The sequence below is a fragment of the Maylandia zebra genome, linkage group LG6 (assembly GCF_041146795.1).
Source record: "Maylandia zebra isolate NMK-2024a linkage group LG6, Mzebra_GT3a, whole genome shotgun sequence".
Lineage (NCBI taxonomy): Eukaryota > Metazoa > Chordata > Actinopteri > Cichliformes > Cichlidae > Maylandia > Maylandia zebra.
The window spans coordinates 25,781,016-25,805,782 of record NC_135172.1 but is presented as its reverse complement, the minus strand read 5'-3'; the positions used below and the strand labels follow the sequence as shown (position 1 = coordinate 25,805,782).

At 41.2% G+C, this 24,767-nt stretch overlaps 1 protein-coding gene across 2 annotated transcripts in view; it reads left to right on the top strand.

Annotated features, from left to right (window-relative positions):
* zcchc7 (zinc finger, CCHC domain containing 7) overlaps positions 1-24,767 on the top strand; it is a 51,916-nt gene that overhangs the window by 2,507 nt on the left and 24,642 nt on the right. The window contains exons 2-4 of one of the 2 annotated variants that reach the window (XM_076884940.1): positions 1,055-1,119; positions 2,286-2,835; positions 4,139-4,349. In XM_076884940.1, the coding sequence (XP_076741055.1) occupies positions 2,332-2,835; positions 4,139-4,349 (715 nt within the window). In that variant the 5' untranslated portion in view covers positions 1,055-1,119; positions 2,286-2,331. The remainder of the gene's footprint in view (positions 1-1,054; positions 1,120-2,285; positions 2,836-4,138; positions 4,350-24,767) is intronic. The other variant, XM_004564285.3, reaches the window with a different exon arrangement.

The following is a 24,767-nucleotide window of genomic DNA, read 5'->3' as shown; positions in this document are numbered from 1 at the left end:
GTGAATATGCACAGCTGGCTAATAGAAACGTCAGTGCTTGATATTTGTTGATCTCTACTAAATTCATTGTGTCCTAATGCAGCATTTGTAAAACGCATTTCAGCTGCATTCATAGGTCTTATCATTCATAGGTCTGTCTGATCTATATTAAATCAGACATTTAGACTGTGAGCATGATTAGGATTGAAACTGAAGTAACTAAATAGAATTTAGACACCTTTGCATCTTGCCTGTTGTTTTTCTCTTCACTTTTTTTTCCTGGCATGTCAAAAAGTTTTCTGTGGAAAACCCCTCTCTGGTTTTGGTGAAGCTGAGTTGCTTCACCAAAACAGATGCAATGGAGCTAACAGAGTCCAGAGGTGTTGTTCAGGTAGCATTTTAATTGAGAAGATTAGGAGGAATCACCTGTGTTGTCAGACCATGACTGTACCCGGCCTTTAAGTATAGTACATTAAATTCCACTACTGTAAAACACAGTGAGTCATTTGTCGGCTCCCAGTCCCTGTGAGCTGCTGAAACTTTCAACACAACGGTCGCCCCTCACCAACCGGTAAGATTTTCTGTCCCTTTAATCCCTTGTGGCCGGCTTGTGACCGTGTAGCGTGGCTTTTATGCAGTGTGTGTGCGGCCTGGGAGCCAATCATCTCCAGCCATCATGGCACAGACACGCAGGACTGGACAGAGCAATGGGCCGGTGCCCCTTCTCTGTCCACTTTGTGTGTGTGTGTGTGTGACTGTGTGTGTTAGAAAAAGACAGACAAGCACTGGAAAAATTAACACCACAGTGCGTAACCAGCTAATTCAACAATTTTTTGGTGTCACGTTAAGTGTTATTTAAAGTCGTCACCTGGCAGGTAAAAAAACTTGGGTCTTGTTTGCTTGAGCCAATGAAGACAGCTCCGATGGAAAAAAAAAAAGTCTACATGTTAAAAAAAAAAAAAAAAAATCTGAGTTCTCTTGAGCTGTGTCCGCTCAGATTTCTTAACAAGGCCTCATGGTTTTCCGAGTAAGATGGAAGTTTCCTGTAATTGATGTTGGCCTGTGTTTCCTTCAGTTCGACAGCGCTGTGGATACCCGCCATATAACTTAAGAGAGGAAAATGACGACAGCACAATTCTGGTAATAAAGTAGAGCTACTAATTAGTCTTGTATATTAGACCTGACGTGGTTGATCAGTGTTAAATATTTGAATGGTGGGATAAAGATTTCATGTGCACAGAAAAAAAAGAAGAAATTCTAAACATTACTAGAATTGGATTGGTATTGATGAAGATTTTGTAGCTGATATCAGGCAAAATGAAAACTAAATAAGTTTAATTTTTGTATTCAGTTTTGAATCTTTTGAAAAACACACTCAGTTAGGAGAAAGATTGGTTGCAGCAAAGGAGCACATCTTTTTCTAAAATTAACAAATGTACACTATTATGACACTAGTAAAAACACAATTTGCTATTTGTGCCTTATTTTCCCGAATAAACCACTGAGCAGGTGAATCTGAATCCAAAGTGATGCTTTGCAAAGAGAATAAATAGAATAATCCTTTAATTGTCCCACAAGGGGAAATTTGGGTGTAACAGCAGCAAGAAAGACACATATGCAAACAAACAGTACATAAGACACAGAACAGAAACATACACAATTTTTACATATTTACATCAAGGACAATGGTTACCAAAAACAGAGTACTGTACCATTATTAAATTAAATTAAATGAAGTTAAGAGGCAAACCCTGGTTATAGTGTGACTCGGTTGATAAAATAGTGCAAGTTACAGCGCTGATGTAAACCTCTGTTTGTTGGGAGCAGTTTTGATTGTACAGTCTGACAGCTGCAGGGAGGAAGGACCTGCGGAAACGCATAAAGAGCTGCTGGTTGGTGAGCTGTTATGATTGCCTACTTAAAGCTGGTTTATGTTGGTGATGGTAACCAGTGTTAGCAGTTTAGAAATGAATTGTTAAAAAAAGTGAAGTTTCCCACGCGTAAGAATTTCTTTTGATTTTATTTTGACTTGCATAATAGAAAACTCTTTGATTTTTTTTATTGTGGGTAGATTAAGCCTTTTATTTCTTTGGGATTTTGGAAATGTGAAAAGAATTTGATTGACTCGTCTTTACAAACCAAATGATAATAACTAGTGGTCAATAACTGTAGGCTAAAGTAAACTGTCTGTTTGTTCTTCTTTTTCCAACTATAACACAGCAGTGTATTAATAATGTATAATTTGATGCTTGATAATGAGTTAGACAATGTGATGCTGTATTATGTTGATTTTGTGTGCTTTTCAGCCACTGAAGTCGCCATCTCCTCAGGTGTGTGCATGTGGTTGTGAGGATGTACAGTGTCTACCAGGACCGGGAGAGATTGGAGGATGATCTCTATCAAGAGGAAGAAGAGGACTCTGATGGGTCAGAGGCCAACAGCGAGGTGGAGTTCCACCTTTATAGCCAGCTCCACTACTCATCCAACCTTGGGGAACTAGAGGAGCAGGAGGGTGAAGAAGAGCAGAACCATGAAAGAGAGGACACCCGGCAAAATAGGGTTACAGATGGTGATAGAGGACTAGAGGAAAAAACAGGCATCAAGGCTCTGACACCTACTAATGGCAGCCTGCAGCAACACCTGAAGCAGAAGAAGAAGAAAGAGAAAAAGGACAAGCCGAAGAAGAAAAGTGACTCTAAAGGTCAGAGGTTGCCATCATCACTTTTCGAGGAGGTCATCGTGATCGACTCCGGCCCTGACGTCATCTCAATCTCTGACGATGACAGCGCTGAAGGTGATGAAGGGATCTGTGCTTTAAAGGGTCGAGGCATGCAGACTTCCACTCCAGCGCAGCAGGTAGAGCAAAAAGTGAACTGCTATCCATGTGTCACATTTACTTTGTTAGCCAGTATTACCCTGCTGATGAACTGTAGATAAAGTCATTTTAACATCAGTCAACACAGTGGCAGAGTAACTAGAAAGTTTGCAGAGTAGTTGTTGACACAGAAGTATTTATATTTAAGATACGTTTAAAAAAATTAATTAAAAAAAAAGGTAAATGCAAAAATAAAGACACATTTTATGAAACATATTATTTATGGTGTTTCCAGTTTATTAAAAAAAAAATCCGTCTGGCTTAGGGTAGTGTTAAACAATCTGCAAACTTGTCTCTGACATGCATAAACAAGAAAATGTGTTAAGAAGCACCTCTGAGCAGATTAAACATGCTAAGGAACAGATGCTTTACCTCTGAAACAATTCCTGTGGACACTGAAACAGCGCTGAAGCTCAGCACGTCAGTTTGCAGCTGCACCCTGTAGTCTTGGACTTAATTGCCCATCCAATTTGGTTACTCCTCCAGCCATCCAAGATCAGCTGCCTTTTGGTGCCTTGGGTATTAAGTCAAACCTTAACTTAACTTAAAATCTGAGTTTGTCAGTCATAATCAAAACTGACTGAATGTTGATGACAGTATGTGTGAGCGGTAAGTCTGCCAGATGTCCGTGTGAAGAGTAAAACCAATTTTTTTACTTCAGGTTTTGACACTAATGCAACTTTGACAAACTAGGCCAGCTGGGGCCTCATACTAGCAGCAGATAAATGTTTGCATATGGTCTTGCACAGAATGGGGTCAGGGGATTAAATCCACAGTTCCCAGTCACTTAAATATGAAGCTTATTACAAAAGGATGTCCAATGGCTCAAATGAGCTGTAAAAATAGATTACGCCCAGCATGTGGACATCTAACTTTGAAGACTTTTATGAACGTCTTCTTAGACATAGCAAAAGTCACCATAAAGTTAAAGCCCCTTTATTTTGTAATTTGTGAGACATTATCAGAAATCTGGCTTCCATCTTCATTTTTGATTTTTTTCTGTCCTTTGCAAGCTACTTCTCAGTGGTCACTGGCACCAGGCTTAATTACTGCTGTTTTCCATTTTGAGCTGTAGCATGGCTTGTGAATGACTAGGTGCTGCAGGTGTAATGCTAGCAGTGAAGTAATGATGTTTAACAAAGGACAAAGCAATTTCACAAACCATCACCTTTATCGCTGCTTTGTCATTTGATCAGTTCAGTAAAGCTGCAAGGTAAAAAAATAAATAAATAAAGGATTTGACATCTGATGCACACTAATTGCGTGTATAATTCATCCATGTAGGATGCTCAGAAAAGGAAAAGGACTCCAGGTGTGCCTGTGACTGTGGAGTCCAGAAGTTCACAATCGGATTCAGAAGAGTCAGAATCCGAATCTGAGTCCGATTCATCTGATTCGGATGGCCTGGAAAGCTGGATGATCCTGGGTCAAGGGAATCAGTTTGGCGACCACTCCATCTCACTCAACCTGGAAGGAGGGTCTCACAGCGAATTGGGTGTGTTGTGTGTCTGTCTTTTGTGACCTTATTTAATCGTGACTCCTGTTTGTACTGAGAAATAGTTAGACCTACAGTGCTGTGAAAAAGTGTTTGCCCCTTTCTAGATTTCTTATTTATTTGCATATTTGTCATGCTTACATATGGAAGCCCGTTTCCGCCACTAAATAAAAACAAAAAAGGTAGTATCCATAACTCAAAATTTTGAGTTACTTTTCTCAAAATTTCGAGTTAGCTCTGCCAATCAAAAATATATGTGAATGAGGTCGCTTTCTTGTTACCCGGAAGCATATGGCGCAGAGGAACGCGCACTCAAAAATGGATCCCAACAAATTGGTGCTTTCGCGAGTACGTTTGCTGATAGTAACACCATGTGATTCAGCTAATAACACAGGGATTTCATCATTTGTGAAGCCAGGCTGAAAACACTCAGCAATCTGTGCATTCACGACTGGATATAATACCGGTAGCTTAGCTGTAGCATTTGTAGCTGAGGGCTTCAGCTTCCAGGTAACAAGGAATTCACGTAGATTACTGATTGGCAGCGCTAACTCGAAATTTCAAGTTACTTTCTCGAAATTTTGAGAAAAAAACTCGAAATTTTGAGAAAATAACTCGGAATTTTGAGTTACGGATCCTTTTTTTTTTTTTTTTTTTTTTTTAGTGGCGGAAACGGGCTTCCATACTTACATGTTTCAGCTCATCAAATAAATATTTTCACGGCATTGTATTTGGGCTGCACCTCTTGTGTGGCCCAGTTCATTCAGAACACTTAGTCTACCTGCACAGCCCATTGATAAGAAGCAGGCGTTAGGCTGCACTGAGAACAATCTGTGTGAATGCGTGTTTGTACATACATAAGCAGCATCTATGTCTGCATGTTTACGAACTTGTAAGCTTTTAGCATTCCTGGCACCGTCTGCCCAGCTGCTCGCTTCTCTGATGCATCTTTAAATATGTTTGTGTGCATTATGTATTGATATATGTGTGTGAGTCTGCAAAAGTGTGAATATTTGTGTTTATAACATATTCTGGCTCTAATCAGCATGCATGCGTACATACACGTGGATACCAGCAGTCATAACGCTAATGCCAAAAACAAACAAACGGAGAAACGGTAACGCAGGAGGAGAGGGAGGGGAGGTTTGGGAGAGATGGGAGTAATCAAAAAATGAATAAAAATGTTCCCTGCAAATCTCTTCAGATCTACACATTATCTTAACCTGCAGCCTCAGCAACCTCTCCGGCTCCCTCCTCCTCCTCCTCCCTCCTACCTAACGCTCTCCCATCTCATTCTTTTATCCTATTTTCTCACTATTGTGCTCTCTCTCTCCCACTCTCCCTCTCACCGTTTCTTCCTCATTTGAATTTCCCTGGGCTGATGTTTCTGCAAGAGTGCTCACTGCCTCCTCTACACACAACTGGGCTAAAGGAGGGGGTCTGTAGCTGGTGGGAAGGCTTGAGGTTTGGCCTGGTTTTGGGAGGAAAGGAGGATTTTAGGTCTCTGTCTTTCTCTCCCTCTCTGTCTCTCTCGTCTGGTTTCTCTCTGTGATCTTTGGAGCTTGACCTCATGTCTGCACATGGGGGGTCATGGGTGTGGTGTGGATGGGGTCTTAAAGTGAGAGGAATCGGGGAGGGGGGGGGGGGAGTTTTTAAAAAAAAAAGGAGAAATAAAGGCGAGGAAATTAAGGAATGAGCCTGAGTAGTCTTGAACTGTGCCTGAATTTAATACAACTCACTAATTCAAACTTGGTCCTGAGTATGTTGGGCGTTTACACTAAAAACGGGCCAAAATATAAAAATTTTTTCTTAAATCTTAAGAAAAAATTCTGAAAAGCACAAAAACTAAAATTGAACTGATCCCAGATTACCGTTTTCTATTCATTCCAAAACCGATAGGGCTCGTGGGGTGCTGTATGAAAACTATTAAAACACATTAGTGAGCCACACTCCTGCCACTGTAAAACATTTCCAAGTGCACCAAATGTGCCATTCTGCAGATGCATTCCCTAAGAAATACATCGTTCACTTTTTTTTGTAATTCTTTGAAACAAAAAAAGCTTATTTTAGAAATAAATGGTGTTTTTAAAAAAATAGATGGTAACCATTAGAGCTAAAAGACAGAAGTTTGCTTTATGCAGTTTGTTTTATGATTAAGCAAAATTCACGAACTGTGTTTTAAAGGTTGTCACCTGTTAATTAAATTAATAATCAAATAAGATGTCTGTTGATCTCAACTGAAAATTTGGTTTTATAGCTCTTTGAAGAATTATGAAAAAAATATTTAGTGTTATTAAATCTTTGAGAAAAAACTAACAAAAAGTCAAATGATTTAGTGTGTACTAAATGTAACCTGACTAGTAGTGGGTTTTTAAGGAATGCAAGAAGTCATGATAATCAATATATCTGCATAGATTTATACACGCATCTCTAAAGTGTTGCATACTCTGCTACATGTGCTGCACGTTTTCAGATGGGTTTAAATGGGACGGCACATATTTATGTGTGACGAGCCAGTATTGGACCGATAATGTCGCTTGCTGATACATCTTTGTGTGAAGTACGCGCTGCAGCTGACTTGAATGTATGTTTGGGACACAGTTTTGATTCCCTCTTGCCTCCACCTCTCTGATGGTGTAGGTTTAAAAACACAATCGTATGCTGAATCATTTTCTTCTTTTACAATTCATTTCACAAGCTTTTTTACTTGGAAAAGATATTCAGAGAAAAAGGCCAATTTTAGGTCGCTGAGATATGGTTGTTTGAATTTTTATGGCAACCTTAATCTTAATCGTTACATCCATAAACCAGGGCTTCAAATATAAAGATTGATTTCTGTTTTTTATATGCCATGTTGTGAGTTCTGTAGCTTTGGTTTCTGCATTTGTTTGTGTGTGTGTGTGTGTGTGCGCATGCGTGTGTGTGTGTGTGTGTGTGTGTGTGTGTGTGTGTGTGTGTGTAACCATTTTGCACAGCAGCGACTAATAGTATTTGTACGCCTAGACCCCATCTCAGCATCACCATCAAATCACATTCACTACACTTAGTCTCTCCCTCTCGCCTGCAGAAATTTAATCTGTTCATCCTCTTTCTCTCCCTCTTCCGCCTACATGTTGTCACTTGTTCACATACTTTTACAATCTAATCTTTTCTCACCCTTGAGATAAGTTTTTTTTTTTTAAATAATTTTTTTAATCAAGAACGTGAACACACATGCACACACAGTCTGAGTGGCTATCTGTCACCTAGCTGTTAGTAGCGGGTCCTGCTGGCTGGATCTGTAAGGACAACGAATAGGTAAAACAAAAAAAAAAAAGAGAGAGAGAGAGAAAAGATAGTTGAGAGAAGGAGGGTGAGCGAGGGCCGTCTGCCTGTCCGGCAGCTATGCAGCAGCAACCAGACGGAACAAGAGAGCGAAAACAGGTCTTCCCAAAATCCAGCTCAGTGCCTTTCCCACCCGAAGAGGTGTGCGTCTACTTCCCCGTGAATGAATCTGCGGTGTAGGCGGGGTGTGCTGAAGCTAAACTTGAATTGTAAGTGGTTAAACTTCACTCTATGGTCACACTCCCCCCCCCCCCCCCCTCCTCCCCCCACCCCCAGCTCTCTCCTCTTCGCTTTTTTTTTTGTCCCCTCGATCTTGGTCAGTGCACACCAAACTTTGTTTGAGGCTTAGAGTCAGCTCTGGCTTGCTATCAGGGTGGCCGATCACATCAGAGTGAGCCTGAGTGTGTGTGTGTGTCAATGTGTGTGTGTTTCACTGAAAGTCTTGGTGAATTAGAGAGAAGTGAGTGTTTGTATGTAATGGTTAACTCTGACTCAGAGAAAAGCGAGGTAAGTCTGTTCACTTCTCTCCTCTTCTTCCTTCATCATTTTCTGTGTGCCATCTTTTATAGTCCTGAGAGGCTGTTCCATACTCAGATTTGTTTGTGGAAAGTAGTTGCACAAATGTTTTCAGCTATATGTGTGAATGAGCCACACTACTTTAGGCCTAAAGCTTTCTTCTGCTGCTTCTTGCAGCATCTGTGTACTCTAAAGTTGCATGCCAGTGTACGCACAAAGTGAAATACGGATTTAGCTGTGTGTATTTTCTTTTTGCTCTGATTATGTGTGAGAGTGCACGTTTATGTACAGGGCATCGGGATTGTAAAATGAGATTACAATGGCACGTTGGGTAGTGCAGTAGGTGTGCGTGTGCATGTGTGTGCGCGCGCGCGTGTGGGTGGGCGGGCGGGCAGGCGCTGCAGAAGGGAGACATGGATAGGATCAGCTCTTATCTTGGCTGCCCAGTGCCACACGAGGTGTAACGCCACACCCACGCTACCACACAGTGTGTTTGAACAGGCACACACACACACACACACACACACACACACACACACACACACACACACCATGAAATCACTGTGCCATAGTTTGACTTGTATTATCCTTTTTTCTTTTTCTTTTTTTCAGAGGATATGCAAATTAGATGAGACTACAGTGTAGGCCTAATATTAGCGCATGCAAAATAAATGGTGGAAATTCAGTTGAATGGCCGGTGCCTTCATATCTAAAAAAAAAAAAAAGCTTTTGATTGAACAATCATTTTGATGCCAGCGGCCTTTGAAATGTAATGACATTTGGAATCGAGTAAATGAAACAGAAGGTTTTTGTAATGCAAAAAAGAAAAATCTCCTTATTGAGTATTCCATATTTTGTTAAAATGAATTGAGCATTTACTGCTCATCTTTTGCTTATTAAGATGTATTTATGTTGTGTAGACTCATTAAAGATTTTATTATTTAGCCCCTTGCAGCATTTTTGGACATGCTTTGCACTGTACACAGTGCAACTTGTTAGCTTGTGTTATTTATTATTGTGAAATATAGTGCAGGATAATCCTCATGCTGTTCCTGCAGACTCAGAGATAGAAACTTATCATTGTTGGATTTCGTGTTTGTGTTCTTCTGTTCAATTGTACTTTAAATATTAGAAAATCAGCACAGCTGAATTCTTCCTTCTTCTAACTTAGCTTCAGGACGTCTTTTGCCAAATGGTTTCATAAAGAAAATTGAGTAAAATAATTGCTTACATATGTGACAAAGAACAGGATAGAGGAAGTAGAAATTGTGAAGCACCACTCGAGTCTATATCTAAAAAATCGTGGTGGACGGACAGGTAGTAGAGCTCAGCATCAGACAGAGGTAGAGAGAGATGAGAGCGGTAGAAGCCAAAGTGGATGAGACAGGCCTTGAAAAGCATCGGGCACGGTGTCGGTCTGTCAGGAACGGTTTGTCTCCAGGCTAAGATCTCAGAGTGGCTCGAACACGGCCGGATTTCTGTCTGCACAAACTGATATCCAGCGCTGTCTGTCAGCCCCGTCTGTGTGTAGCTGATGGTTCTGCTGTTGAACCTTCCCACATAAGACGTGACCTGATGTGGCTCTGTACAAAGCTGCGAATCTGGTTCAAATGCCATTATTTTTAGGAAAAACGAAAGCAAATTTTTGTCTCACGAGCCGTTTTCAGATTTCCAGCACGTCAGCTGCACTTGAAACTGTTCATATGAAGCTTTAAGTCTGAGCCAAATATGAGTTGTCGCAATGTCATGATGGATTGATTTTGAAATTCATTTAAATGTTAGATTTATAGTTTATGTATGTGACATAATCACATTTATTTTCTTATTAAAATGTGTTTTGAAACTGTAGCGATAATAGTTTTTTTTATGTTTTATATTTTGCAACATTTTCTGCATCTACTGTTATTCAAATTGCAGAATTACGGTCAAAATACTGCCCCTGCTTTTAGTTATCACGGACACGTTTTAATTTCAGCTGTGCTGCTTCTACTGCAGAGTGTCTTTTTTTGTGTGCAGATATCTGGAGTTTATTTATACCGCTTTTATCTGCATCTGGACAGAACAAGCCATCCTGTCTGAAAGTAATCTTTGTCAAAATAATCTATGAAAATTTTGCTATTTTTTTTCCTGGAAACTTTGACTCAAAAACACCCACAGACATCTGCGGTTGCGGGTCCAGGTGCTCATTTGTATTAATGTGGCTGTTTGTTCTTCAGCGTGAGTGAGGGGCAGCATTTGAATATAATCTAGGAGAAAACATTTTGGCTACATTTACAGAAACCTTTGCACAGCCACCATCTGTCGGTCAGGGAGTGGCATTTTGATTCCCGAATTTGAGATGGTTTAAATTTGTTTTATTTTTTCACCCATTTTAGTTTGATTTGAGATATTTTTTTATGAAATGTGGTTGTTTTGTTTTTAATATGTCGTATTGTAGAAATGAGAGGACGTTTGAGAGCGAAAGTGAAGGTGCAATGCCAGGGTGTGTGTGTGTGTGTGTGTGTGTGTGTTGGAGTGTGAAGGTGTGCGCATCTAAAGAGAAAAGTGTGTGTCAGCCTCACCACGCCTGAGGTGAGCCCAATAACCGTGCCATGGCCCACTGGAACGAAGTTTCACCATCTTTAGTTCCGAATAGAGAGAGAATGTGACATTAAATGAAATGGTTTTCAACGCTTTGCTTTTTTTTTTTTTTAGCTGCCGCTGATGAACCGTGGTTTGGGATTTTTGTCTTTTTGAGCGTGAGATGTAACATTGCATGAGAGGGGCTTCTTTTAGCAATAGCACACAACCGGCTGCTTGCGGTAACTGTGGCCTGGAGGAAGGGGTAATAAACTGGAGACCAAGGGGGTCCCTACTGTAGTTTAATGCGTATGTATGTGTGTGTCTGTGTGGGTGGGGTGGTGGGTGGATTGAATAGGGAATCCCTGTCTTCTACTTGAACCTTTATTTAACCAGGATATCCCACTGAGAGCAAGGATCTTTTTTTCTTTTTTTTCTTCCTACGGAGACCTGCAGCAGACACAGTGCCCTGAAGCTACAGTGTAAGACATCTTGACAAATACACAACAGAAACACACACGCACACAGACACCCACTCAAGTCTGATTAAATAAAACTTCTAGGCCTCAACACCTTAATCCTGCATTGTTTGTCCTTGCAGTCCGCTTGGTCCCGTAACTGTAGCTTTTGGTCAAGTAGTTACACAAAATGTGGCCGTTTTCACAAACTGTCTCATCCTTTAAATGAAGGACTGGGAGGGAAGGGACACAGAGGAGACTAGCAGAGAGGAAAAAAATGTCAATTACAATTACCAATAATAATCATTATAATTAAGCAATCACTTAATAAGAAATCAAATTATTGTGGGGGGTGACAGTGGGACAGAGGGAGGTCCCGTGGGACTGTATTAATTTCTATTCTTTTATTTGACCCGAGAACTTTCCCTTTATTGTCTTTCCTTGGTTTTTGGGCTAGGAGGGGTTGTCGAGAGGGCTTTATTAACTGGTAGCCTAGGGTGATGATTTTTTTCTTTCTTTTTTTGGATGGTGGAATTGAGGGAACGGGGTTTGAGGGATATGTATTAATATTAATACATTTTTGGGCTGAGGAACAGGAGGAAGAGGACTGAGCGATGGAAGGGTGAGGGGGGGGGGGCGTAAAGGCAGTCATGGATCCACACAATCACCCCGTCTCCTCTCGCTTCATTTTTAGCCCCCCCCCCCCCTTTTTTTGGGGGGGGTACTCACTTTCTGGTTCACCTCTACTACTTCTCAGAGCTCCGGCGCCAGCAAAGAGGGGAGCTGTCTGTTTTGAAATCATAAGTTCAGTTTAACAGTCAACAGGATAAGAGGGAGAACCCCAAACACACAAATACACCTCATTTAGGGTTTGTACACTTGCTTCGGTATGCAAAGGGTTGCCTAATAATAGCAAGGCAATGTTTTTCACAAGGTCCCAGAGGGGGTGTGTGTGTGTGTGTGTGTGTGTGTGTGTGTGTGTGTGTGTGTGTGTGTGTGTGTGTGTGTGTGTGTGTGTGTGTGTGTGAGATTCTTGGCAGTGTACCACACAGACACACACAAGTGTGCCTGTTTAGCAGTTTCCTCTCCAGAGGCTCCTGGCAGTGTGTATGTGGCCATTCCAAGGCTTCTCCCCATGTCTCTTAATTAAGGCACTCGTCAGACAGAGACCAGCTGGGCCTGGTCTGGCCTAGCTGGCACTCACTAATTTCAGTCAGTCCAACCCTTCCCTCATCTTCTTTGCTTTTTTGTTTCTTTCCTACTCACCTTTTCTCTTCTGCAGATTTCTTTGGCCTTTGTTTCCCTCATTGATTGACTTGTACGTTCTTGGATTGCTGCATATCGATGGAAGTGCCCTCTGCATGTTTATAACACATGTAAGCTTAACTAGTTGACCTTTCCATCACACCTGCCTTCAATAAAGCACTAATTAGGAGTCCCATTAGTATCTGAGAGTCTGCTAGTTAATCGGCCCTTAAATACCAGGATATAGGTGTTAAGGAACACGTTAAATGCTTAAGCAGTCGTCATGAGGGGGGGAATACCATGAGAAAATAGAAAAAAAAAATCAGTGTTTATTCTGTGTGGGATAAAATAAATGTAAAGGGAAAAAGCTCTCTAAATCTAAGAAATTATCCAGTCATTTTCTTCCTTTTAAATTTTTTTTTTTGTAGTTCGTGGCCGATGTTCTCAGACACACTGAAACATTGTGTATTTAACTGGCAGGATATGTCATGCCTCTTTGGTCACATCTCTTTTGAAAGACTAAAATGGACTTGCATTCCTTATGCAAACAATGCAGAAAAATGGTCGCTGTCTCTAACTCAAATGTTGTGACCAACCAAGATTTCCATAACTTCATAAAGGCAACATAATATATCAACATGATCTACTACAGATGGCTACAGCAAGCGTATGCTAAGGACAAGCGTACATCCATATCACAATCTGCTTTTCTTCCCTTAACCCTTCAGCTCCACCCTCCTTCACACCATCCATCTCATCTCTTTATTCCTCCACTCCCATTCCTAACCATGCTTCCGTACAACAAGACCAAGCCCTGGTTACGGGGCTTGTTGCTATGCCAGGTTGCAGGCTTTTCCTGAGTTAATCCAGTTTCTATCCAGGATGTATTTTAGTGTTTTCACGGCTAGCAGTGGACACTATGTCCCGCAGTCTACATTCAGACTTCCTGTAAAGAGGTTTAATGTGTCTAAATGTGTGATTTATCAAATTTCCTCAATATTGTATGATTAACTCTCCTTGCACACATGTGTAACCGGTTTGTGTCTGTGAAGTTTAAGCCTTCGCCTGTGCGTGTGCTCCTGCGCACACGCATGCCTGTGCATTTGCACACCTAGGCCGCCCCTTTATCCGGGGGATTATGGTTAAATGAAATGCTGAGATTCTGGCGGCGAGCGACCGATAAAGCCGAAGTCGGCGTTAGGAGAGAAAATTAATTATTGGGGATAAAATCAAGAGCGAAGGAGATAGTTACCGACTCGTTGGGGAGTTTAGTCATTGATATTTCGGCACAGGCTTCCAGACAACATGCAGAGTTCATCACACCCTTAATGTGATACTAGTTTTGTGTGTCTAAGTGTGTGTGGATGCACCTTCGAGCTGGGCTTTACAAACTTTTAAAGGTTTTGGTTGAGGATCAAAAAGCCTTTGGGTTTTAACGCAGCCGACATACTGATGTAGCTTTTTCCCCCCCCATTTTTCCCTGCGGATCAGCTGGAATGTCCTCGGGGTTTCCAGCAGCTCAAGGACTTTTATCCTTTGAGTATTCACATTTCACAGCATTCAGTCATTCTTGTCTCCATTAATGTAGGTTTTTCTCAGAGCAAGATTTAAACAATCTTAAATTAAGTTAAAATTTAAGTGGAGCTGATGCAAAAGTCACATTACTCTCTGCTTTAGTTGTTTCAGCCAACTGGTACAAGTAATCCTGCCAAAATTACACTTTAATCAAAGCCAGGCTTCTGAATTTCTCTGATTACTCAATTAAAAGATAATAACTGTCAAGAACAGCAAATAAAAAAAAAATAGTATGAAATCTAGATTGTAGAAGAACTTTGATTGTTAAGTTTCCCATCATGTTGCAGATTTAGAGGCACTTTAAAATAACTGATACCACTACTTTTTGTCTAGCTGGATGATAAAAGAAATCTTTCTCTAGCATTCACAGATTTTGGCTTTCATGAAGAATTTGTATTATTGTTTGTAATCAGAGGAAAGACATTAAACCTAATAAAAAGGAAAGAGAAATATCTAAAATACAGTGAAAAACTACACTTTCAATTCACATTTATAATACTGTGTTTTTATATTTTACAGATATGTTTTTTTTTATTTATTGGCAGCTCACCTTTATATCACCCTCTTCTCTTAAACAATCTGTGTTACCAGCCACTGTTTTCGGATCATGTAGACTTTCAAAGAGTTGGATTATTTTTATTTACTTTTTTAAGTCTTTGGTTCCAAGTGTTAAAAATCAGCTATGGACAAATACCCACCCTAAAGGACTTGATCTTTACAGATTAGTGTGTGTGTGTGTGTGTGTGTGTGTGTGTGTGTGTGTGTGTGCTGTGTGCGTGTGTGTGCTGTGTGCGTGCAGGTGAGCATTTTTTTTTTTTGTCCTCAGAGTGGAGACTGATCAATAGTAATTGGGTTGAGTGTATCAGGCCTGTTTCTGTCCTTTGTACTGTGGGCCTTTTGTAGATGGACACAGTGCCAGAAGAGAAAGGGGACAAGCGAGGGAAACGAAATAAAGGAGAAGAAAAAAGTGGGGGTAGACGGAAAGAAAATGGACAATGTTTGCAAGTCGACGAGCATGACCAACTCCATCAACTAAAACTGTGGAATTTGTTCAGTATCACATACTAATATAAAAAAAAAAAAAAATCCAGAAAAACCCTTTCCTACCATTCTGTGTCTTCTGTCTTTCTATTCATTCACACTAGAGGCATAGAGAGTGTATGTAAGTGTGTGTGTGTGTGTGTAGGTTTCTAGAGCGGTGGGGATCTTTTAAAGAGGTGTGACAAAACACAGATGACTCGTTAAGTTGCATTAACGGGGGTCTCACTCCTTCCTCTCTTTCTCCCCATGGTTTACAAAATCAAGCACACTTCCAGAGTATCTCTCCATCCTCATCCCTCACTCCTCTGTCTCTTTTATGACTTCCATAAAAGCAAGTGTGTTGAGTGAGCGTTGAAACTCCAGCGGTATTAGCAGGGAGGCATTAGGCATAAACTCTAAGGTATATTAAAGCAACGGCCCTGTTGTTCATATAAACACGCCAATTCAATTTAGCCTGCCCCATGGGGAATGGGATTTTCAGCTGCTTCTGAAAGAGGAAGAGGAGGAGGGGCAGGGGTTCTTGGAAGGAGGTAGCACGACTGGTGGATGAGGTAAGACGAGAAGAGGAGGTGGGATGAAGGGATCTTGGAGAGGTGCAGAAGGAAGAAGAGGGAATCGGGAGGGGGAGTGTGGTGACAAAAAAAAGAAATAAAGGTTTGGCACATGTGGAGATTAACATATTAGACTGGTGTGATAGCTAGTTGCTGGAATTCATTATTATTGCTGCATTAACTACTATGACGTAAGCGCGTGTGTGTGTGTGTGTGTGTGTGTGTGTGTGTGTGTGTGTGTGTGTGTGTGTGTGTGTGTGTGTGTGTGTGTGTGTCACTGACACATATACACACTTAGACTGGCAGGCATGGGGGCTGCCAGCATCTGTGGTGTCTGCACGCTTGGACAGAGCGTTATGTGGGAAACCCTACAGTTATATTATTCAATCCAAATTCAAATGGGCTTGTCAAGGAAGCTCCTGCTTTTTATTACCTGTCAGAAAAACCAAGGGATGGATGGAAAAGAGGGGAGGGAATTAAACGACAGTAAATAAGACCCCCCTATCTCTCTGCACTCGCCCCCCTGCCAGTCTGCCATTCCTCCATTCGCTGTATTTTGGAGAGACACACAGACACACTTGGAGATTTTGACAGCATGTTGTTGTTCAGCTCTATCTGTAGTTTACCTTAACCAGTCTAGTCTGTCAATCAGATGCTGGAAAATGTAATTATTTTGTTCATCACCGAGTCTGAAGCCAATATGGAATCAGCTTAGCCAGTCAATCGGGCTGATGGTAAAGGAAAGGGGCTCAGACATTTATTGAAACTCATCTGATGCCTTTTAGAGGTCTACAAATGAGGAGTTGAGATTGAGGTGGAGGGGATTTCTTAAGAATGACTTCTGCATGTGGGAAGTGAGGGCATGGTGTTTCCTCTCTTTGCACGCACACAGATCCTGAATAGCCTCCTCCCGTCTTGCCCCTTTCAGCCAGGCATAACCTCTGCCATCTGTCCGCCCCCTCCTCTTCCTATCTTCCTGTTTTTTCTTTTTTTCTCTCCTCCATTTCAGCCTCCTCCACCACCTCTGCTCTTCCTCTTCTTTCAGCCCCCCTCCCACCTCAAGATGTTCATTTAGGGCCCTGTTTCTTAACCTATACTCTCTGGTGGCATTCACAAGATTGTGGAATATTAGTCACGTGTCAGGGGAGTATCCATGTATCTCTGATAAGAAGAGGAGGGAGGAGGACAGTGGCAGGGTGTTTGGGTCGTGTAAAGCCAAAAAATAAAAAAAAAAGCCTGCTTTTTACATTTTCAACCACATCACATGAAATCAAAGGTCCTGTTTGTGTTGTGTTTTTTCATATTGCAAGTACTCAGTTCTATCATTGTTAATCAGAGTTTGAGTTTGCACCCCTTTGTCGGTTTTGGTTCTGATAATTCATTTCCCACTTTCAGTCTGTCTTTTATGTAGTTTAAAATAAAGAAAACTCAAGCTGTTTATTTGATATGGTTCCATAATTGTTAGTTTGACTCAATAAATAGCGAGAAGAATTGTATGGTTAAGTCATTTTTACTTTTTCAGACTAAACCATTGAACAGTGACAGACATCTAGAGGTCCAGTATGAGCCTGGAGATGCTATGTGATGGATCCTTCAAGTCTTAGGCCACAACCAGGCCATCCCTATATTTATGTATGTTGCAATATGTTGTTGACAGTTACTGATTTGTAGATCATTTGAGATCAAAAATAGGTCTTTTTAGTTTGAAATAGGTGATGTAGTTTTACTCCCTTCTGCACCAGAATCTAACTTCTAACTTCTGCCTACCAGGTGCATAGGACAGCTGGTTGCAGCTATATTTGAGTGAAGTGATAAAAGAGCCATATTAGGCACTCCCTTTCTAATCCTCTATTGTTCTTTGTCTGTCCCCTGGTCCACAGAGGGGCTGCTCTAATTAAAGACTAATAATTGTATTGTTTTATAAAGTCTATAGAGACAAAGATTCTGCTCTTCAATCATTCACTCCCTCCAATGTACCCTGCCGATCGAGGGGCTATCTTGCTGGTTGAAGTCTACAACCACAGCAGTGACGGGCTGTTTTGGGTGTGTGTAAGAGAGGGAGGGCTGTGCGGCATACACTAGGAGGAGGAAGGAAAAAGCCAAATCTAAATTAAAACTTTAAAGCACTATTATTTAATTACCCTAAAGGCTGTGGATTTGAAGGATTGAAAGGGTTTCTTTGTTGGTGTGTGTGTGTGTGTGTGTGTGTGTGTGTGTGTGTGTGTGTGTGCGCGCTTCCACTTGCAAACGAACACACACACACACACACTGCTGTCCAGGATTATTTCTTTTTTTTTTTCTTTTTTTTTTAATTTGCCATTTCTTCTCAAAGTGTGTGTGAGTATTCATGTATGTGCTTGTATGTGCATGAGACCAGAGTGTAACCCCTTATTGGCTGCCCTCTGCTGTTGTCCCTCCTACACACACACACACACACACCCATCCATGCACACATGCTGAAGCGCCGGCAGATAAAAAGGCATTATGGTGAATTCCACTTAATGACAAATTTTTAATTTGGGGAACAGGGCCTGGTGAATGGAGCTTAATTACCGGGGCCAAAGATCCCTCGGAAAAATAACCCCCTCGACGTGCCCAACCTGCCCGATAATGGAGCGCTCCGCAGAATGGCTCAGATTAACCAACGCCGTTTATCAACCACCACCCCACCCCACCCCACCCACTCCCCCCCTTTCTGTATAATAACAACAATAACAATCATGAAAATTCTATCTGCCTCCCAGCCCCCATCACCCCGCTTCTTCTCTCGCCTTTCCACCCTCCCGCCCACTGCCTGGCTCACTCCCGCAGGAGGAAATTCATCAAAATGAAATTGAGGTTGCAACTCACTGGTTTTATTAAAATATATTTGCCCCTCACAGACGATGCGTGTTGTGCCACAGAAGACAAAAGGGGCACCATGAATAATTTGGTCAGATATTTTTTTTTTGTGTAATGTTTTTGACATTTTGCGTCTGCTTACACAAGTACGACTTTAGCCATGAAATACTTGTTGACTATAGTCTGCTCTACCACAACACTGATTTAGGGAAACTCCATCCTGATTTTTTTTTTTTTTTTTTTAACTTATGTTTAGCTTTAATGAAGCTGAATCTTTTTTTCATTCAGGCAATTATATAAGCACAAAGGATTAAACTTTAAAGTTGGAAAATTTTGGGATTTTGGAGTGTTGGTTGGGCACTGCCAACACTTTGCAATGTAGTCATTGTTTATTTACATGGCTTTACCATTTAGAGACGTAACTGTAAAGCTTCATTAAAAAATGTCAAACAATTAGTTAATGGGCAAAAAACATTTGACTGGCTTGTCAGACTTCAATCTTTTAATAAATCTGTTTGGTATGAAGCTTACATTTTTGTGAATACATATGCATTTGTTCCACTTATAGTGTCTATAAAAATACAGTTATTCAGAATAACTCTTCTAGACTGCTCCATCTCTTGATTTATGTGTTTTTGTTTGTTCTTAACAGCCAAAAAAAAAGTGCTGCTGTAGCTTTAAATCAGTCTATAATCTCCCAAGTTCACGGCTGTTAAAGTCCCAGACAATGATCTAATCCGATACTGAGACATGAACAAATCATTGTGATAGTAAGTGTTATGTAAAAAATATGAGTTGTAACTTCTTCTTTTTTTTTTTTATTGTCATGTAATGTGTCATCAGCACCAGCGATCCAAGCATATTTATGGCAGTTAAATGAGTCAATTTTCAATTCAGCCTCCTTTTTTGAATCATCGGTGACGATATGATGGTACAAGTCAGGACTGTGTCTTTAATAAGAGCCACTCTGGTTATCAGCAGATTGATGGAGATAATTTCTAGTTTGAATTGAAAATCTGCGCTAAAGAGGCAGCTAACGGATATTAAAAAGACACAGTGACTACGTGTCTCCTGTCAGTCCCGGACACGTTTTGGCTCAGTTTTGGATAACTCGAAAACACGTACACAGGCACACTGGGGGCACACAGCCTCGTTCACTTTTCTTGGCCTTCTCTGGTCCCCGTTGTTGTGTACCCTGATTGGACCATGTGGTTGCCATGCGGTTGCCAGGCCGCGCCCCTGCTGTGTGGTAATTGGTGTCTGTGGTGCTGCTGCGTGGCGATGGTACTTTGACTGACAGGTTTGGCCACCTGCCCTGCCCTGCCTGCCAACATGGCGTGGAAGAGGGTGAAGAGGAGGGGAGGAGGTGGCACAGGCTGGCAGGGGGTGAGCGCTCGATGTGTCACGGAGGAGGGGGTGGTGGATATATCAGATAATCAGACGGGCTGTGTTGAAATATGTGTTTGCTGAACATAAGGCAGATTCAACAGGGACCACGGTGATGGCATCCGTCTTCGGTTTTTCACCGAAATGGCAAAAAATTAGTGGAAAATCATTTTGGTTCTAGTTTTAAACATTGTCTTTGATAGTAATTTCATCCTGTTTGATCAAAGTGAGGCTAATGAACGCTTTCTGGGCTGTTTTCCAGAATCTTGTAGCAGAAAGAAATAGTTTGACCACCCAAGCAGATGTGTAAAAAATCTGTCTCTTTGGCGTTTTTTAAAATCTGCTGCCTTTGATTATCTGGCCGAGGGTCAAAACCATTACAGTCGCTGGTTTCTTTAGGTTCTGTGGTCATGACCACAATTTTTGAAATAAAGCTAATATAACTTATAGTATTTGATATAATGTTCTCTTGAGTTACGCTTTGAGTCCATGATGTTTTTGGCAGTATGACATAAGACATGTCATACTGCCAAAAACATCATCACGAGCATGAAAGAAATATTTTATTTTTTAAAAGATATTTTTGTATTCCATTGTTTTTCTTATTAATTACACTAAAAATAAGAGTTTTCTATGCACTTCTGTGCTTTATCTTGCAAGTATATCAGTATGCCTCCTGGGTGGTGGTAAAGTGACAGAGTAGCACAGTTTGCCTTTGCCTGTTGAACTGACAGAAGGAATATGTGTAAAATTACAGGCACGTGTGGGTCAATTTTAAAGATCCGTATATGGACCAGGTGCGGCTCTCAGTTGATGACACCCATCTTTAACCTTTTTGACTTGCTGGTTTGCCACCATAGCATAGATGAAATTCACCCACAGACATATAAAGCAAACCCTCCTATGTGATTTTTTTTTTTACGGAGGCAGACAGACTTGATTCTCTTGAGGTAAAAACAAAGACACCCTAGTTGTTAAATAATGTAAATAAAGTCTAGAAATTAAACATCCTCATATGTTTCTCATAAAGATGGCAGTACTCAAAGCTTGAATCGTTTTCTACATAAGGAGTGAACAGGTGTCAGATTTAAATGTTCATATACAGTCTTATTGCTCTCATAACATTGATATTCATAAGTTGCTTTATATTGCCCAGTTAATACCAGGGAAAAGAACACAAACTGAAATATCCCCAAATATCTCTTATCTTGTAAACTATTATAAGCCTGAAATGAAACTTTGTTTGCCATGAGATTTTCTGTCTTGCCTTAAGAATCTAATCATGAAAAAAAGGTTTTCATAACCCTCAAGAATGTTTTTCTTTCATTCCAGACAGATTGCAGCAAATCCCTTTTGTAAATGATGCAAATATTTGCCACAGAGCATCAGCATTCACGTTTTTTCGGGCTCTAGGTATGTTTATATCCACATATATACATTGTTTTGTTTTTAATTTACAAAAAAGTATTTTACATATTGGCTGAGGTGATTCAAATCATTGAGGATAGTGCAGTTGTGAACAGTACTGTAAAAAAAAAACACAGCACAAATAATATCATTTTTACATCATGATGTCACAGCTGGTTTCAACTGGTAATGGCAAGAAAAGCACAACTTCATCAAACTTCAGTTTAACGAAATGACCTTGTCAGGAGTAGGCAGTACCCAAACTGGGAGTCTTATGGAGCGCCGCACCAATCAGTCCCAGATGCTTGTGTGGTCCTATGTGTAAATTAATTTCCTACTCTTGTTAGGCCAACATGTACACCACCAGGAACCTGAAAATACCTGAACTGAATCCAGTCACCATTCACATAATTATTACACTTGTGCTTTTGAGCCAAAACATCTCATGTGGCGTACCCTCTTCTTCTGCGCTGCGAGACTGGAGAATTGGTGCCACCAGCTGTTTATCTAAAAATGTTAGTGGGTGGAAACATTTGCGCTACATTTGGATGGAAACCACCTCTCTCTAACAGAGAGATAAGTAGAGATTGGAAAAAAGGAATTTGAAGTAAGTAGTGTGGTTGTACAGCTGTTTATCTACTCCCTACGTGCCAAACATCTGCACACTAGGGTTTATGACAATATGATTAAAATTTTCCAAAAGGCTACTGTCAGTCCAACAACTGTGAATTGTTTATTTATTCGTGGAGAGTTTTGAATACATACAGTTGCTAGCTTTGCTAGCAACATGCAGCTAGCTTTGCTAGCAACATGCAGCTAGCTTGGGTTTCAGGACAGCATGTTGGTTCAAAAATATGTCACAGTATGGAGTGAAGACATCGACTCTGATACTTTTCTTTCTGCGATGCTGGGTTTCCACAGCACTGTATCCGCTAGTCATAGTAATAAAAATCTCCGCCAATCTTCTGTTGTGTTTTACGGGCTTGGTCAGACTTTTCTCTCAAATTAAAGAGAGGAGTTAAAAATGTGGTGCTCTGTACATGTCTGTTGGACAGAAGGGAAGGCTGTAGGGCAAGGGTGATGTCACAAAGGAAACACTTTCTTGTACACACTCACACACACACGCACACACTTAGAGCATGCACACTCCCACCCACCCTCACCATTGTCATGTATAGTGTTGCTAATCCAGCCCTGTCGCTTTGGTATCAAACATAACCTCCATTTTGGGAGGGGGTGGGGGGGGGCAAGACCTCTTACACATTCCCTTTGTGGGTGTGGGTGTGTGTGTGTGTGTGCGTGCGTGTGTCTGTGTGTGAGACGGTGCCTGTGTGTGCGTGTGTATTAATGGGTCTGGTCAGCAGCTTGTATAATGGGCGGGCTGGCCTAGGATGCCTGTTTAAGTGTCGGGACAGGGAAAAAGACTGGGGTAAGGCAGATCCATTGAAGCCTTTGATGTTGCTGGGACAGAGGGGAGAACAGCTTGTATATGACACACTCATGAATACACACACACACACACACACACACACACACACACACACACACACACACACACACACACACATTTTAGGAAACTGGTAACTGGTTAGAATTGCAGTTGATTGTGTCGTTGATGTTCTCAGTGCTGTCCTTGGTTTACCAGACTTAAACCATCCTGTCTGGGCCTCATCCCATGTGTGTGTGTGCACGTCACCCCAGGAGAGCTGGGTGTTCATGGTTCATTAGCCACATGTACACTTCCGTTCTGTTCTCACTGGTAGAAGAGACAGATTTAAAGCATTCACACACATACATCCCCCCCACCCCTTTTGTTTTGTTCTGCCGACTCTGATGAACAGGAACGCAGCCTCCTCCCCTCTCCTCCTCATCTTCTAGTAATCAGGGTACCTATGAGACAGACAGATAGCATCTGTTGCCTTCTCTCCCCTGATCAATCTCTCCCTCTGTTTCTCCCCCTCTTCCATGTCATTGTGTTGCATTTCCCGTGACGATGGAGTGATGAGATAATGTACGAGATGTCCTGCAGAATCTAAGTCTTTGGAACCCTCAGTAAACGCTGTCAGTGAGCTGCTTCAGAGAGTCATAGCAGATGACTTGAGCACCACTTGGTGCTCTTAACATTAAACAACCATTTCTCTCTTCAGGATATTTGGGTTTAGACCACTAAGATGGCTGTAAGGAATGCTTTGCCATTAGATCTGCTCAAATTGAACAGTTGGAGTCAACATGGCGGAGGCCTCTCTTGAGTGCGTTCAGCTGCTCGGTGATGTCGCTGCCATCTGCTTTTTGAGCTCCAGACTCCTTCAGATCTGCTGGGCCACGATGGAACGAGGGTTTGGTATTGAACAGGGCCTCAAGGTTGATTAGCATATTTTTACCCTGTGTACAGCCCCCCTCCTTCTTCTTTCCTCTCCTCTCCAGCACCCCTCCACCCATGTGTTTGATTCCTCGGCCGTGACAAAGAGCTTCACCCTTTATTTGGTGTGTTGTGTTGGTGAGGTGGGGGCATCGAGTTGGGGGCGTCGGGCTGGGGTGTGTGGATAGGGGGTTAGATTAAGGGAAAGCTTCCTGCTCTTTATTTGGGGAGTCCCCCCGGGAGGTGCTTTGGGAATGACTTTCGTTGAGTCACTAACGCCTGCTCACACACATGCACACACACACCACACACATGCACGCACCTTTCACCCCTGCCTTTTTTTCCCCCCATTGACTGCTGGATACCGGTGACACACATGCATTCTTCATACAGAGGCCCCCCAGTATGCTCACACTTAGATCAGTACACCCCACCACCACCATCACACCCACCCTAAACTACTACAGTTTAATATAAGTTACTTCAAAGTGATGTGCATAGACAGAGACAATGTGATACAGCTTACATACATAATAAATGTAAATACTCAAAACCTGAAGTGAACATACAAAAGCAAACCAGAAGATTAAACAGTCATCTGTCGCTGTACTTTCCCCACCCCCAGCAGAGCTGAAATAGTTTTGTGGATTCATTGATTAACTGATAGAAACGCTATTCTGTGAAATTGATAAATTAGAATAAAAATGGTATCTTCTAGCTTTTTCAGGATGAGCCTTTATTTAGTTTTTTACTTGATGTCTTAAAAATTGTTTTATTCAGACAGTTTAATATTAGGCATTACTTTGGGCTTTGTCATTGTATTTATAGTTAAAACAGCTAACCAATGAATAAAGTTACTATATGGGGAAAATGTTTTTGTCCCCTTCTTGATTTAAATGTTTCAGACCATTAAACAAATTTTATTATTGGACAAAGATAACCTGAGTAAAATAAAATGCAGTTTTTGAATGATTATTTTATTTATTATGGGAAAGGAGCTATCTAAACCGCTATCTAAACCTACCTGGCCTTATCATAAAAAGTAATTGCCCACTTGCCAAATCACAAATTTAATGTGATTAACCACGCTTTTTGGAAAACTAGCCACGCTCAGGCCTGATCACTGCTAGATCTGTTGAATCAAAAAATCATTTAA